This window comes from Rasamsonia emersonii, assembly GCF_000968595.1.
Source record: "Rasamsonia emersonii CBS 393.64 chromosome Unknown ctg1118621762423, whole genome shotgun sequence".
NCBI classification, from domain to species: domain Eukaryota; kingdom Fungi; phylum Ascomycota; class Eurotiomycetes; order Eurotiales; family Trichocomaceae; genus Rasamsonia; species Rasamsonia emersonii.
Window position 1 is genome coordinate 1 of NW_013562549.1, and position 10,463 is coordinate 10,463.

General features: G+C 46.9%; 3 protein-coding genes across 3 annotated transcripts; 2 read left to right on the forward strand and 1 right to left on the reverse strand.

Moving 5' to 3' along the window:
- Window positions 1-1,200: 1,200 nt before the first annotated feature.
- Window positions 1,201-1,728, reverse strand: T310_10184 (uncharacterized protein; the record flags this gene model as incomplete). Its single annotated transcript, XM_013467388.1, has 2 exons — window positions 1,201-1,309; window positions 1,406-1,728. The coding sequence occupies 2 exons, from the start codon at window positions 1,726-1,728 to the stop codon at window positions 1,201-1,203; spliced, it is 432 nt and encodes a 143-aa protein (XP_013322842.1).
- Window positions 1,729-3,326: 1,598 nt separating this feature from the next.
- T310_10185 (Methyl-CpG binding domain-containing protein 4) lies at window positions 3,327-5,425 on the forward strand (the record flags this gene model as incomplete). Its single annotated transcript, XM_013467389.1, has 3 exons — window positions 3,327-3,642; window positions 3,745-4,302; window positions 4,518-5,425. The coding sequence occupies 3 exons, from the start codon at window positions 3,327-3,329 to the stop codon at window positions 5,423-5,425; spliced, it is 1,782 nt and encodes a 593-aa protein (XP_013322843.1).
- A 1,026-nt stretch (window positions 5,426-6,451) lies between these two features.
- On the forward strand, window positions 6,452-7,529 carry T310_10186 (Uncharacterized protein; the record flags this gene model as incomplete). The annotated part of the gene is made up of 3 exons (XM_013467390.1): window positions 6,452-6,803; window positions 6,857-7,246; window positions 7,339-7,529. The coding sequence occupies 3 exons, from the start codon at window positions 6,452-6,454 to the stop codon at window positions 7,527-7,529; spliced, it is 933 nt and encodes a 310-aa protein (XP_013322844.1).
- Between the last annotated feature and the right edge of the window lie 2,934 nt (window positions 7,530-10,463).

Below are 10,463 nucleotides of genomic sequence, written 5' to 3' on the forward strand. Positions count from 1 at the left end.
AGGTAGCTGACCAAGCTGATGCGCAGCCTAGAAGATGCGCACTACCGCGGTGTAGCAACTGCAATGTTCAAGGTCATACTAGGGTCAGCTGCCCTAGTAAATAGGCGATTATTTTACATGTAAATAGCTTCAATTTAGGGGTGGTGTGGTGAGATAATTAGATATCTAATAATAATGGCGTTGGTGGGTGTTTCGCTCGGTGATCTGTTTCGCTCGGTGATTGATTACGTTAATTGGCTTTAGTAATCTTTACATACCCAACACACACCAAAGGCCGACGTCATTAAAGATCAATTCCTCAAAGATCAGAGGGGAGATAAGTAATAAGCTTGGAAATTTCCTGTAGGACTTCTACGTAGCAGTCTGTCTGACTGGAAGGAAAATCCGGATTAAGGACTCGCAATCAGAAAGGCATCACCCTACGATACATGTATATATATATATACTCCGTATAAATGCCAAAACAACATTCAACACGATAGTCTGATCCCTCAGCACTTTCTCATCTTATCTATCTCCAGGTGTCTTATTCGTTACTAATTTTGTTCCATGAATTGCATATATAGATGGTCTGCCGAAAATATTTGCCATCCTGCAGTATCTTTGTATGTATGTGACAATAATTATTCCCTCGACTGGGATATAGTCGTTGAAATATGTGATCCTCTCTATCATGAAGAAGTAGCAAGGTTCGATTGCTCCAAGATCTCCACTTACCTTACTACATGGAGAACTTGGTTAGAGGAGTCCATAATAATGGAACCTTGAACAAATCCTTTTCACTGCAGTCTTGCTTTGAGATATATATAGTTAGCCGGTGTAACGCCCTCTCTTTTTTTTTATTATCCTTATCCTTACGCTATTTATACAGCTGGAGTGTTATGGAGAGATTTGACTTAAGAAGTCATACGACTTCAGTAATTATGTTGAAGAATCCATTCGCTTTATGGCTTTTCAGCTGGAAAAGGAATATGGCTCATTTCTCCTGCCATTATATATAATTCACTTCCTAGAATCCATCAAGTACATACGACCATAGGGTGTGGAAAACAGGGCTTCCCGTCCGCTCAGCTGTACTTAAGCCACACGCCGGCTGGTTAGTAGCTGGGTGGGTGACCACCAGCGAATTCCAGCTGTTGTATGTTTTTGCTTGCTCATTTTTTTACCAGCATGTCGTTGATTTGCTCCATACTGCTAGATTCAGGGGCGTTCGGGGAAATGGCTTTGCATCTTGCCGTCGAAACCGGGTAAGAAGCCATTGCGTGTTAACTCATCAATAGAGGGACAGATATTCTTAGGAAAGGAACCTCTATGTATGTACAGTACATACATTTCTAGTTATTTCTGCCGTCATCAATAATCCAACCAAGTATCAGTCCGACAAGCTTGTAGAACATGGGAGTACTTGCGTAGCAGGTCCCACAGAGATTGATCACCTTCTGTAAGATGTCGATAATTCTTGCCAGGAAGACCGCCCTGCTGCATTTGGGCCGAATCGGATTTTCTGCAAAGTAAAACATTGCCCCTTTCATACCATCTGTTAAAGGAAAAGTCGCCAAAGGCAAGCACTTGAAGTGATTGAATGCCTTTGGATCCAAATGCCCATTGCGCGAACTTGTCAAGATGCTCCGTGAGCTCTGGAAATCTCTTTTCCTTAGATGATGATTCGCCACTACTCTCGTCCTCACTAGATTCACTGCTGTCAGTCTCACTCGTTCTAGACTCCATTTCATCCGATTCACCGTGCGGATCGGTTTCAGAAACGCCATACCGGACTCCCCAACTTTGCAAGTGCTCAAAATCTGAGCCCGACTGCCTGATGTGTAAAACGTTCAGGCAATTTTTCTTTCTAAATGGAGAGATTATCGGCTTCTACAACAGTAGTGTCGGAAGTGTTAGCTTATTATATCACTCGTAATTTAGGATTTGCAGGACGTGGTATACCAAATAGCTAGGAAAACAGCAAATTCCAATACATTCCAAGTCGAGACCACTAAAGGGGTTCTGTGAGGAATCCTTCATCAACGTCACGATATCATCGGGCATAAACGATAGATCAAGTCGGTCGGACGGTAGCTAGGATACCATATTCTTATAGTTCTCTTATTCTATTGATAGGCTATAGTAAAGCTATAGGATCTGGCAAGTTTTTGTTACTCCTCAACGTTCTGCTGTCTCTCCTCCTCCTTATCAGATATAATTATATAAATAAGTATATGATTTCAGTATAGAAGTTAATCAAGATCATACCCTCTATAAATACAGGAGAAAAGGATTAAGAAAAAGAACAGTCAAGCAATCATATGCCCTGTTATCCTATTTGAGGCCCTGTGTTCTCAGTCACAGTGCCTGCAGCCCTGCCCCTAACTCACCCTGCTCACCCGTGCTCGCCTACACTCACCCCTTGCTTGCGCGACTACTACACTTGAAGCAGCGATGAATTCAGGGCCTTAGCTCAGCCACACCAAGTTGAAGGGGCACCCAGGAACAACAATTTTCCTGTTCCAAAGTAGATAAGGTGCTGTGTTTGACGCAATATCATTGGCGGGTAGTTAGCTGAACTTGATGACGTGTTCTCTTTCGAATGAACAAAGTGAGGAGAGCCTCCTACTGGGTCTTCATCTACAGCTTTGGTTGTGGATTTGAATACATACTCCGTACTGAAGTCCGAAAAATCATGCAGCCTGATCTACCAAAGAGAGAATTTTTTGGGAAAAATATCAATTGGCGATCGTGGGATGCAATAAGCAGGCACTGGATTCTTTCCAGGGGACTCTTAAATCTAGTTAGTGTACCAACCTAGTAAGTAGGTAGATTATGCCGCTGTTTACTGCCCTCGCTAAGGCGACCTCCGCCACAAATAATGTAGTCAGCGAGTCTAGGTTAACTAGATAAAAAACCCTTCTCAGCTCTCTGGAATTCAGATGTCATGTTCGTGAATGGTTTAATATTCGTGCGCTGTTCCAAAGTTGTCATAAAGTGAATTAGTAGATTGTCGCTGGTGGTCCGTGCGTCCCTAACCCCGGTCGGCTCATCGCGGGGAAAAGCTTAGCTTAGCTAGCTCCAACTAAAGCTTCACTTCGCGCCATCCTCAAACATTGTAGTCACCACTTGTTTCCGGCGTTTTGGATACTATGATCTCTTTTGGTTTCTAGTCAGAACTTCCCTCGGTTTTGGAGGTGATTGTCGACTCACTCTGGTTTGTTGGCGTTGACTTGCGACAGTCACCATGAGCGACCATACCCAAGGTGCACTGAAGCCTTCGTTCAAGTCAACCGAGTCTGGCTGAAACTTGCTGGAATTTTCTCCTAACTTACTGCGACAAGATGCGAGAGAGCAATTGCCATGCCAGTCAGGTGACATCTGACAACGACTGGTCTTTTGCTCCACCACAAGTCTCACCTCCCCGTCTGTCGACGCTGATCGAAGAAACTTCCACAAAGGAGGGCAGTGGGGAGAAGGCAGAAACGCAGGCAAGAAATGATGTCGTCCCTGTCTCGACAATAGCGAGACACCCTGATACCGCCGACAATACCGATCCTGCCTTGCTCGAAGAAGCCAGCTTATTTTCCACGCTGGACCGCGAGCACCACGATCGCCTCACACGATATATTGCAAGCCATCTGTTCATTGTCAACGAAGGTCTGGTCGTGCGATGGCTGGATGGCACAAATTTACACAGGAGCTGCGTGCGGAAGCCGCCACAGTTGGACTGGACGAGGAAGCTATTCAGCGGCTGATCAGCACTATACAGAGGGTTGTACGAGGAAAATGTTCACTATGATGATGGTTCTGTGTTTGGGGTTGAAGAGTTTGATGGTGTAGATGACGGGAATGTGAAACAAAAGAAACGAGAAAGGAGAAATTGTGGCTCCTCCGGCTCTGCGAAGAGCGATTCCAAGAAGCTGAGAAAAACAGTGCTGGAAGACCAGAAGTTCCCTGTTGAAGACGGATCTACAGCGGCTTTGAGTACAGAGTCTAATGCTGACAGCGCGATTGCGGCGATATCAGAGGTTACTCGAGAAGCTACCAACACATCTGTTCCATCGAATCATGAGATCTCAGATGTGAACACTAATGCACTTGAAACCAGAGAAAACAAGAAAAATGCAGCTCCTTCTGATACTAAGGCGCAGAAGGGGAAGCCCTGGAAACAAAGGTCCAGACCAGCCAAAGTCAGCCACCATTTTGCTAAGCGCAGAGAAGGGAAGTCTGTAGCCAGCAATCTTTCCGGCAGAAAGAACCCCCAGCAATCAAAATCAGCAAATACAGACAAATGCAGCAAGGCAGACAATGCAAAAAGTAAGGAGGCCTGCGAAGCGACCATCAAAGCAAGATGCCATCGCAAACGCGTTCGACGGAGAGAAAGACTGAGAGCGACAAAAGCGCAGGAACATGCTGCAAAGGATGGACGGTCACAAGCGACAGACTCAAATGCTACGAGACGAGACAAGCAATCTCTGGCTGATACGGACATGCCAGATTTTCGAGCACCAATGATTTGCAAGGCATGACAGCCAGTGATGAGGTGATGTCGAAATATTTTGCCAAGTCTACAGGCCAGAAGGGAAAGAAGACTAATCTGGGAGAAGTAGAAACAGGTGCTACTGACATCTACACTGCACTAGCTTTTGGTGCTCCAGTGCCTGCTGGTATAGATCAATCTCTCCTTGACCTGTTGTTGTCTTCTGATTCTTCTCTAAGCAATGTTCCCAGCGACATGAGCTCCATCACTGTCGACACTTCTCCCTTATCTCCTCTTCTGAGACAAGATACACCAGGCCAGCCTGCTGAAGATCTAAGTATTCCTCAAACTCCAACCAAGTCCGCACAGCCTCCGGCGAAGAAACCTCAGAAGCTTCCAAAAGTTTCACCCTACTTCCCTAAACCTTCCAGTGACGCAGAGTCGTGTTTGCCTTTCCCACCCATATCAGCAGAATCATTTGGCTTGATTCAGGAACAGCTAGCACACAACCCTTTCCGCCTGTTGCTGGCCACCATCTTCCTGAACCAGACCCGCGGAGGTGTTGCCATCCCTGTCCTTTTCCATGTCTTCGGGCGGTATCCGACCGTCGAAGCCATGGCAGCTGCAGACCTGGCGGATGTCATCGAAATGATTCATTGCCTGGGTTTCCAGAAACCAGCGCGCGAAGAAATGCATCAAGCTCGCAAAGACATGGCTGGTGGCGCCGCCTATGAAGGGGAAGCAATACCGCAAGCTCAATTACCCCAAGAATGGCGATGGACGAGACGTCGGTCCGGACAAGTGCATCGACGACGACGATCCGCGCGTCGCATGGGAGATTGCGCATCTTCCGGGCGTTGGGGCCTACGCGATCGACAGCTGGCGCATCTTCTGCCGCAACAAACTCGGCAGTCTGGCGTCAGATTGGAAGGGCAAGTCGGCAGAGTCAGAGGACTTTGAGCCGGAGTGGAAGCACATCCTGCCGATGGATAAGGAGCTCCAGGCGTATCTGATGTGGATGTGGCTGAAGGAAGGATGGGTCTGGGACAGGGAGACAGGCAAGCGAAGTCGAGCGAGCGAGAAGATGATGCGGGCTGCTGAGAGAGGGGGTCTTGCTCATGAAGAGGACGGCAATTGGGTGTTGGAGATGTCTCCAGTAAGGTGTCGTCTTACATATGACCGTATGACCTGTTCGTCTTTTTCTTGTATCTGAAGGATGTGGTGCACTTGTAGGATATGATTGGTGTCATGACTCTAATTCAATATACCCCCTTCTTATCGAAGTATATATATGGCTACTGGAGTATCCCTTATAGATTAATATTAGTATTTCTCAGCCAGGTCAGGACGATATAATGCGATGCAACCCCTCATTGCGATACTGTCTAGCGCTGAACTGCTCAATGGTTTTCCTAAGCTTTAAGACATTCAGTTATTATAGCAACTATTACTCAGCACAGCCTGGAGGCTGTATTCGACAGTGGGGCAATATCAGCACTAATTTAGCGGGGTGCGATTGCTGTCACTAATAATAAATCTACCCTGCAGCCTTAGCTAGACACCTAGCTAGGTATTCATCTCAAGTTTCATCAGACACCAAACCTACAAACAGCCAAGAGGATTTGCCATGACAATCGAGCGACTGATGTTAGAGGATAATCCTTTTCGGTTTAGCGTGTTGCCCTCATGTGACCAGCAGACCGCTATACAGACTCCTTACAGCCCGTATAGGCCACGTACAGGGGGGCATCTGGCATCCCCCCAATAAGAGATAAAATGATTTAGCTTTGCCCGGCGCCAACCAAGTCCAAGTCCAGGCAAATACGAATTGGACCCAGGATCCACACACTCCCTCGTCACGCTGCTCTTCTTGTTAACCTCAATGGTGCCTAGTTCTCTGTTCTGGGTCCGACTTTCTTTTAAGGACGTCCTCATCCCAGACTGGTGGAAGTCTGTTGACTTTCTCCTCCGACGACGTCAGACGTCATGGTCGCTCTTACACAAATCCAGTCGTCCAACGCCCAGATCGCGTCCTCTCTTCCTCCAGGTCTGGTTGCGGTTTTTGTCGGTGCAACCAGCGGCATCGGTGAACTGTCGCTGAAAGCATTCGCCCAGCATGCCACTCAACCCCGGATCTATTTTATCGGTCGCTCCCAAGAGGCGGCAGATCGCATTACCGCCGAATGCAAGTCACTCAACTCCCAAGGAGAGTATATCTTCCTCAAAGCCGATGTGAGCTTGATTCGTGCAGTGGACGACGTCTGTCAAGAGATCAAGAAGAAGGAGAAGGCGATCAATCTCCTCTTCCTCAGTCAAGGGACCTTGATCATCAAGACCGGTAAATCTCGCCCGGTGGAGTTGTCCAGAATGTGAACTGAACATGCATCATAGAAACGTCCGAGAAGCTTCATTTTGCGACCGCGTTGGCCTACTATTCCCGCACTCGATTCATTCTCGATCTCCTTCCCTTGCTCCAGCAAGCCACCGGTTTACGTCGCGTGGTAACCGTCTTCGCCGGCGGTAAAGAAGGTTCGATCGATACCGACGACTACCAAGCATGGAAGGTTCCGATGATGTCCATGCGTGGCCATGTGAGTTCGATGCTCACTCTGTCCCTGGAAGCCATTGCGCAGAAAGCACCGGACGTGACGTTTATCCATAACTTCCCGGGAGCGGTCAAGACGAATCTGGCAAGAGGGGGCCAAGGAGTGGCCATGGCGGCGATCAGGGCCGTTTTCAAGGTCATTGGGCCGTTCATTTATCTTCCGAATCAGGAAGTTGGTGAGCGTCATCTGTTCCTCGCTACGAGTGCCCGGTACCCCCCAAGTACCGCCAGTGGGGTTGCGGTTTCTTCCGGAGTCCCATTGCCGGAGGGGTTCCCGTTGCAAAGGGAACTGATGGCAAGACTGGTAGTGGCGTGTACTCGATCGACTGGGATGGGGAGAGCGCGGGCCCGAAGACGGTGGAGCTCTTAGCCAAGCTCAGAAAGCAAGGGCTCGTGGAAAAGTTGTGGGAACATACTATGGGGGAATTCACGCGGATCACCGGAAAGGAAGCCGCATAGATTGATACCATGTATTCGTATTCGTATTCTTGGCGTATTTTTCTGCTTTGATTTATTTTACGGCCGACGAGGCTAACAATCATTCACGACCATCAATCAATCCATCACCTTGCATCAGCAGGTGGCTTATTTTCTCTCGACTCAAATCAGTACCTCTTAATAATAGGCCGAATTTCTTTCCCTTTCATTCATTATGCTTCCTGTTGTGATGACTACAGGATAGTTCATTAAAGTGGGGGTTCTAGAGTAATAACACAGGTTTGCGCCGCTGGTCCGTCGGTGTCCGGTTGTGATGAGAACCGCATTTTATATATACTGGTGTATATTGATTTCCCACCCTACCAGGTCAACTCAGGGGGTTGCTCGTATTTTTCTTACCAGTGAAGACTCGATATAATTAGTCAGTTTGACAGGGGTCTATCCGAGTCAGATTTTCAGGGTGCAGCTGAGCAATTAGCCGAAACTTTTAGAGCATTGTCTATCACCCACGTGTCTTGGCTATGGCGTCTTATTTGGTGAAGGATACAGATTGGCCTGACCTAATCGAGTCACCACCCATTCGAGGTTATTAACAACAGTTTTGGAGTTGATCCCTGCATTCGACACAGTGTTTATTAATTTTAATCTACACAAGCAATGCCTTCATCGGGCACTGGCCAACAGAGGGTCCTCCCCCGTCAGCCACCCCGGCATCCCGGCATCCCTGCAATATAGAGTTACATACGGCCGAAGCTGAACACAGCATCATCGATACGAGGAATCTTGTCAGGCCACCCCGGCGAATGTGTTGGATAGGGAAGGAAGCCTGGATTCCTACGAGGTGGCGCGGCCGACACCAAGGCTATATATACGCCCATGCCGACTAAGCGACCTGTGAGGGCACCAGGGTCACACTAGATATCAATCCTTTTCTCCAAAGACTCTGTATAGACTTCCAACAGAATGCCAGTCAGACCGAGACTGCGACCCAACAGACAGGGGTATGTCAGTGAGATCGGTCATACGTCGATTTCACTCGTTCACTGAAGATTACGTTCCCCAATCTGACTGGCCTTGGGCGACAAAACAAACATGGTCTGGGAGCCTTAGAAGTAGTCAAGGTCGAAGGTCGACGGGAAAGACGCCACAAGATTTGCCCGTCTCCCACCATTGGTGGTTTGTCCCATGATATCTATCCATCAAGTTATATTGATCTTTGCTGGTGACGACTACCACCCCTCAGTATCTTACCAGCTACTTTCTTTTCTCTCTGTGTTTTCCTGCAGAACCAGCTTTTACGTCAAATTGGAACCTCTCCACCGAACAAGGAATGGAAGACACTCTGACCTAATGTTATCCCGATAGGGCGTATTCCGATAATGACAGACCATACATCCATACCGGACTTGGGGGATTTTTAGAGACGGTTGATTGAGAGTCTATCAATGGTTTTTTTTTAAAAAAAAGTTAACGTTATTTACAAAATTAACGTTATCTAAAATGTATTCCTTTAGGACTAACATTACAAGAAATTAACCATTTTCAAAAAAAATATAGGTTTATTATTCCTATAGTTTAACTGCTTAGGGATAGGGTTATGACCAAGATGGGATTCAAACTCTATAAATTTACTCAACTTGCAAAATTATTTTTATAGAAAAGAAGATGAGGCCTTGATTTCTATGTATTCTACCACTAGGCTATCCTAACCATCTAAATTTTGAAGTTGTGGTTGAGAGCCAAGGATGACCCTGTAAGGGCAATATTCTTGCCTCAAAATAGCATGAAGAGAAGGGTATAAGAGGCAAAAAGCAAGCAGCCAAAATGGTAATTGTGTGGTGTTATGAGCGTTCGTGTTCATAAACATTCAGAACATCGATTGACAAAGACTCAGTAACCTAAAGTGGCAGAAGAGCTGAGGAGACACTTCCTGGTTCATAATTGCTCACAATGTGGCATTAGACTTGTATTCCAACGCTTGCTTAGCGTCAGTCAAGCGCACATGGTGGCAGCCCAAATATCAATCAATATCAATTGATGAAGGAGAAGCTATTGCCGACCAGATTGATCCAAAGATGCAACAGAGATGCAGTAATAATTGATGGAATGGAGTTCCTGCTAGGCATGCAGAGAGACTGATCCTGAAATCTACCATAATAACCTCGACGGATGCCTCGCCATCAGGATTAAATTAAATGCCTACCGCCCGACCCGCCATTATGTCGATATTGAATGGGCCTGGGACTGGTGCCTGAAGCATAAGCTGACGGGACGAGCCATGGCTGGTGCCAATACCATGCAGCAAGCCAGCAAAGGCTTCCTCTTTCCTTTGCCTTTCTATGGCAGTCTGGTCACTTTTAGCCTTCTCCAAATAGGGTGAGCCAAGCTAATTTCTAATTAAAATAGACATAAGAAGCACTGTAGCTGGTGTAATTAAGTGAAATAGATGGTTAGGGTTTCATGGTTGATATGTTATGGTTGCTCTTGTTTCTAGGCTGAAGCACCTAGCATTTAGAATAAACTAAGTTCACATCGCACTAGATGCATATCTAATTATAAACACTAACCATGCTGTCTCCTGCGTCTTGGGTCTTAAGTATATCTCTATAGGTGGTGTTTGGTAGGTGCTATGATACATTGCTAGAGCCATGAGGAGGCCTACAATCCTGTTCCCCTTTGGTCAGAGAGCTCGAGCATGTGCACTTATTTGGTGGCAGCGGTGCATCAATGCGGCCGGCATGACCTCTTTCGCCTGACACTACTGGTGCGGCCTTTCCTCGCCACCAGTTTCGCAACAAAAGAGGACAGATGGGAAAGGCGAGAGAGCAAGGGATTTCTCCTGCTGGGCAGAGGACCTGCAACTGTACATTCTAAACGATAGCCTAGTGGGTCTGGTTCTTGGCTGATTCTGCCTCTCCCTCTTAAAAACAAAATAACGTTTTCTGTCAATTTCTG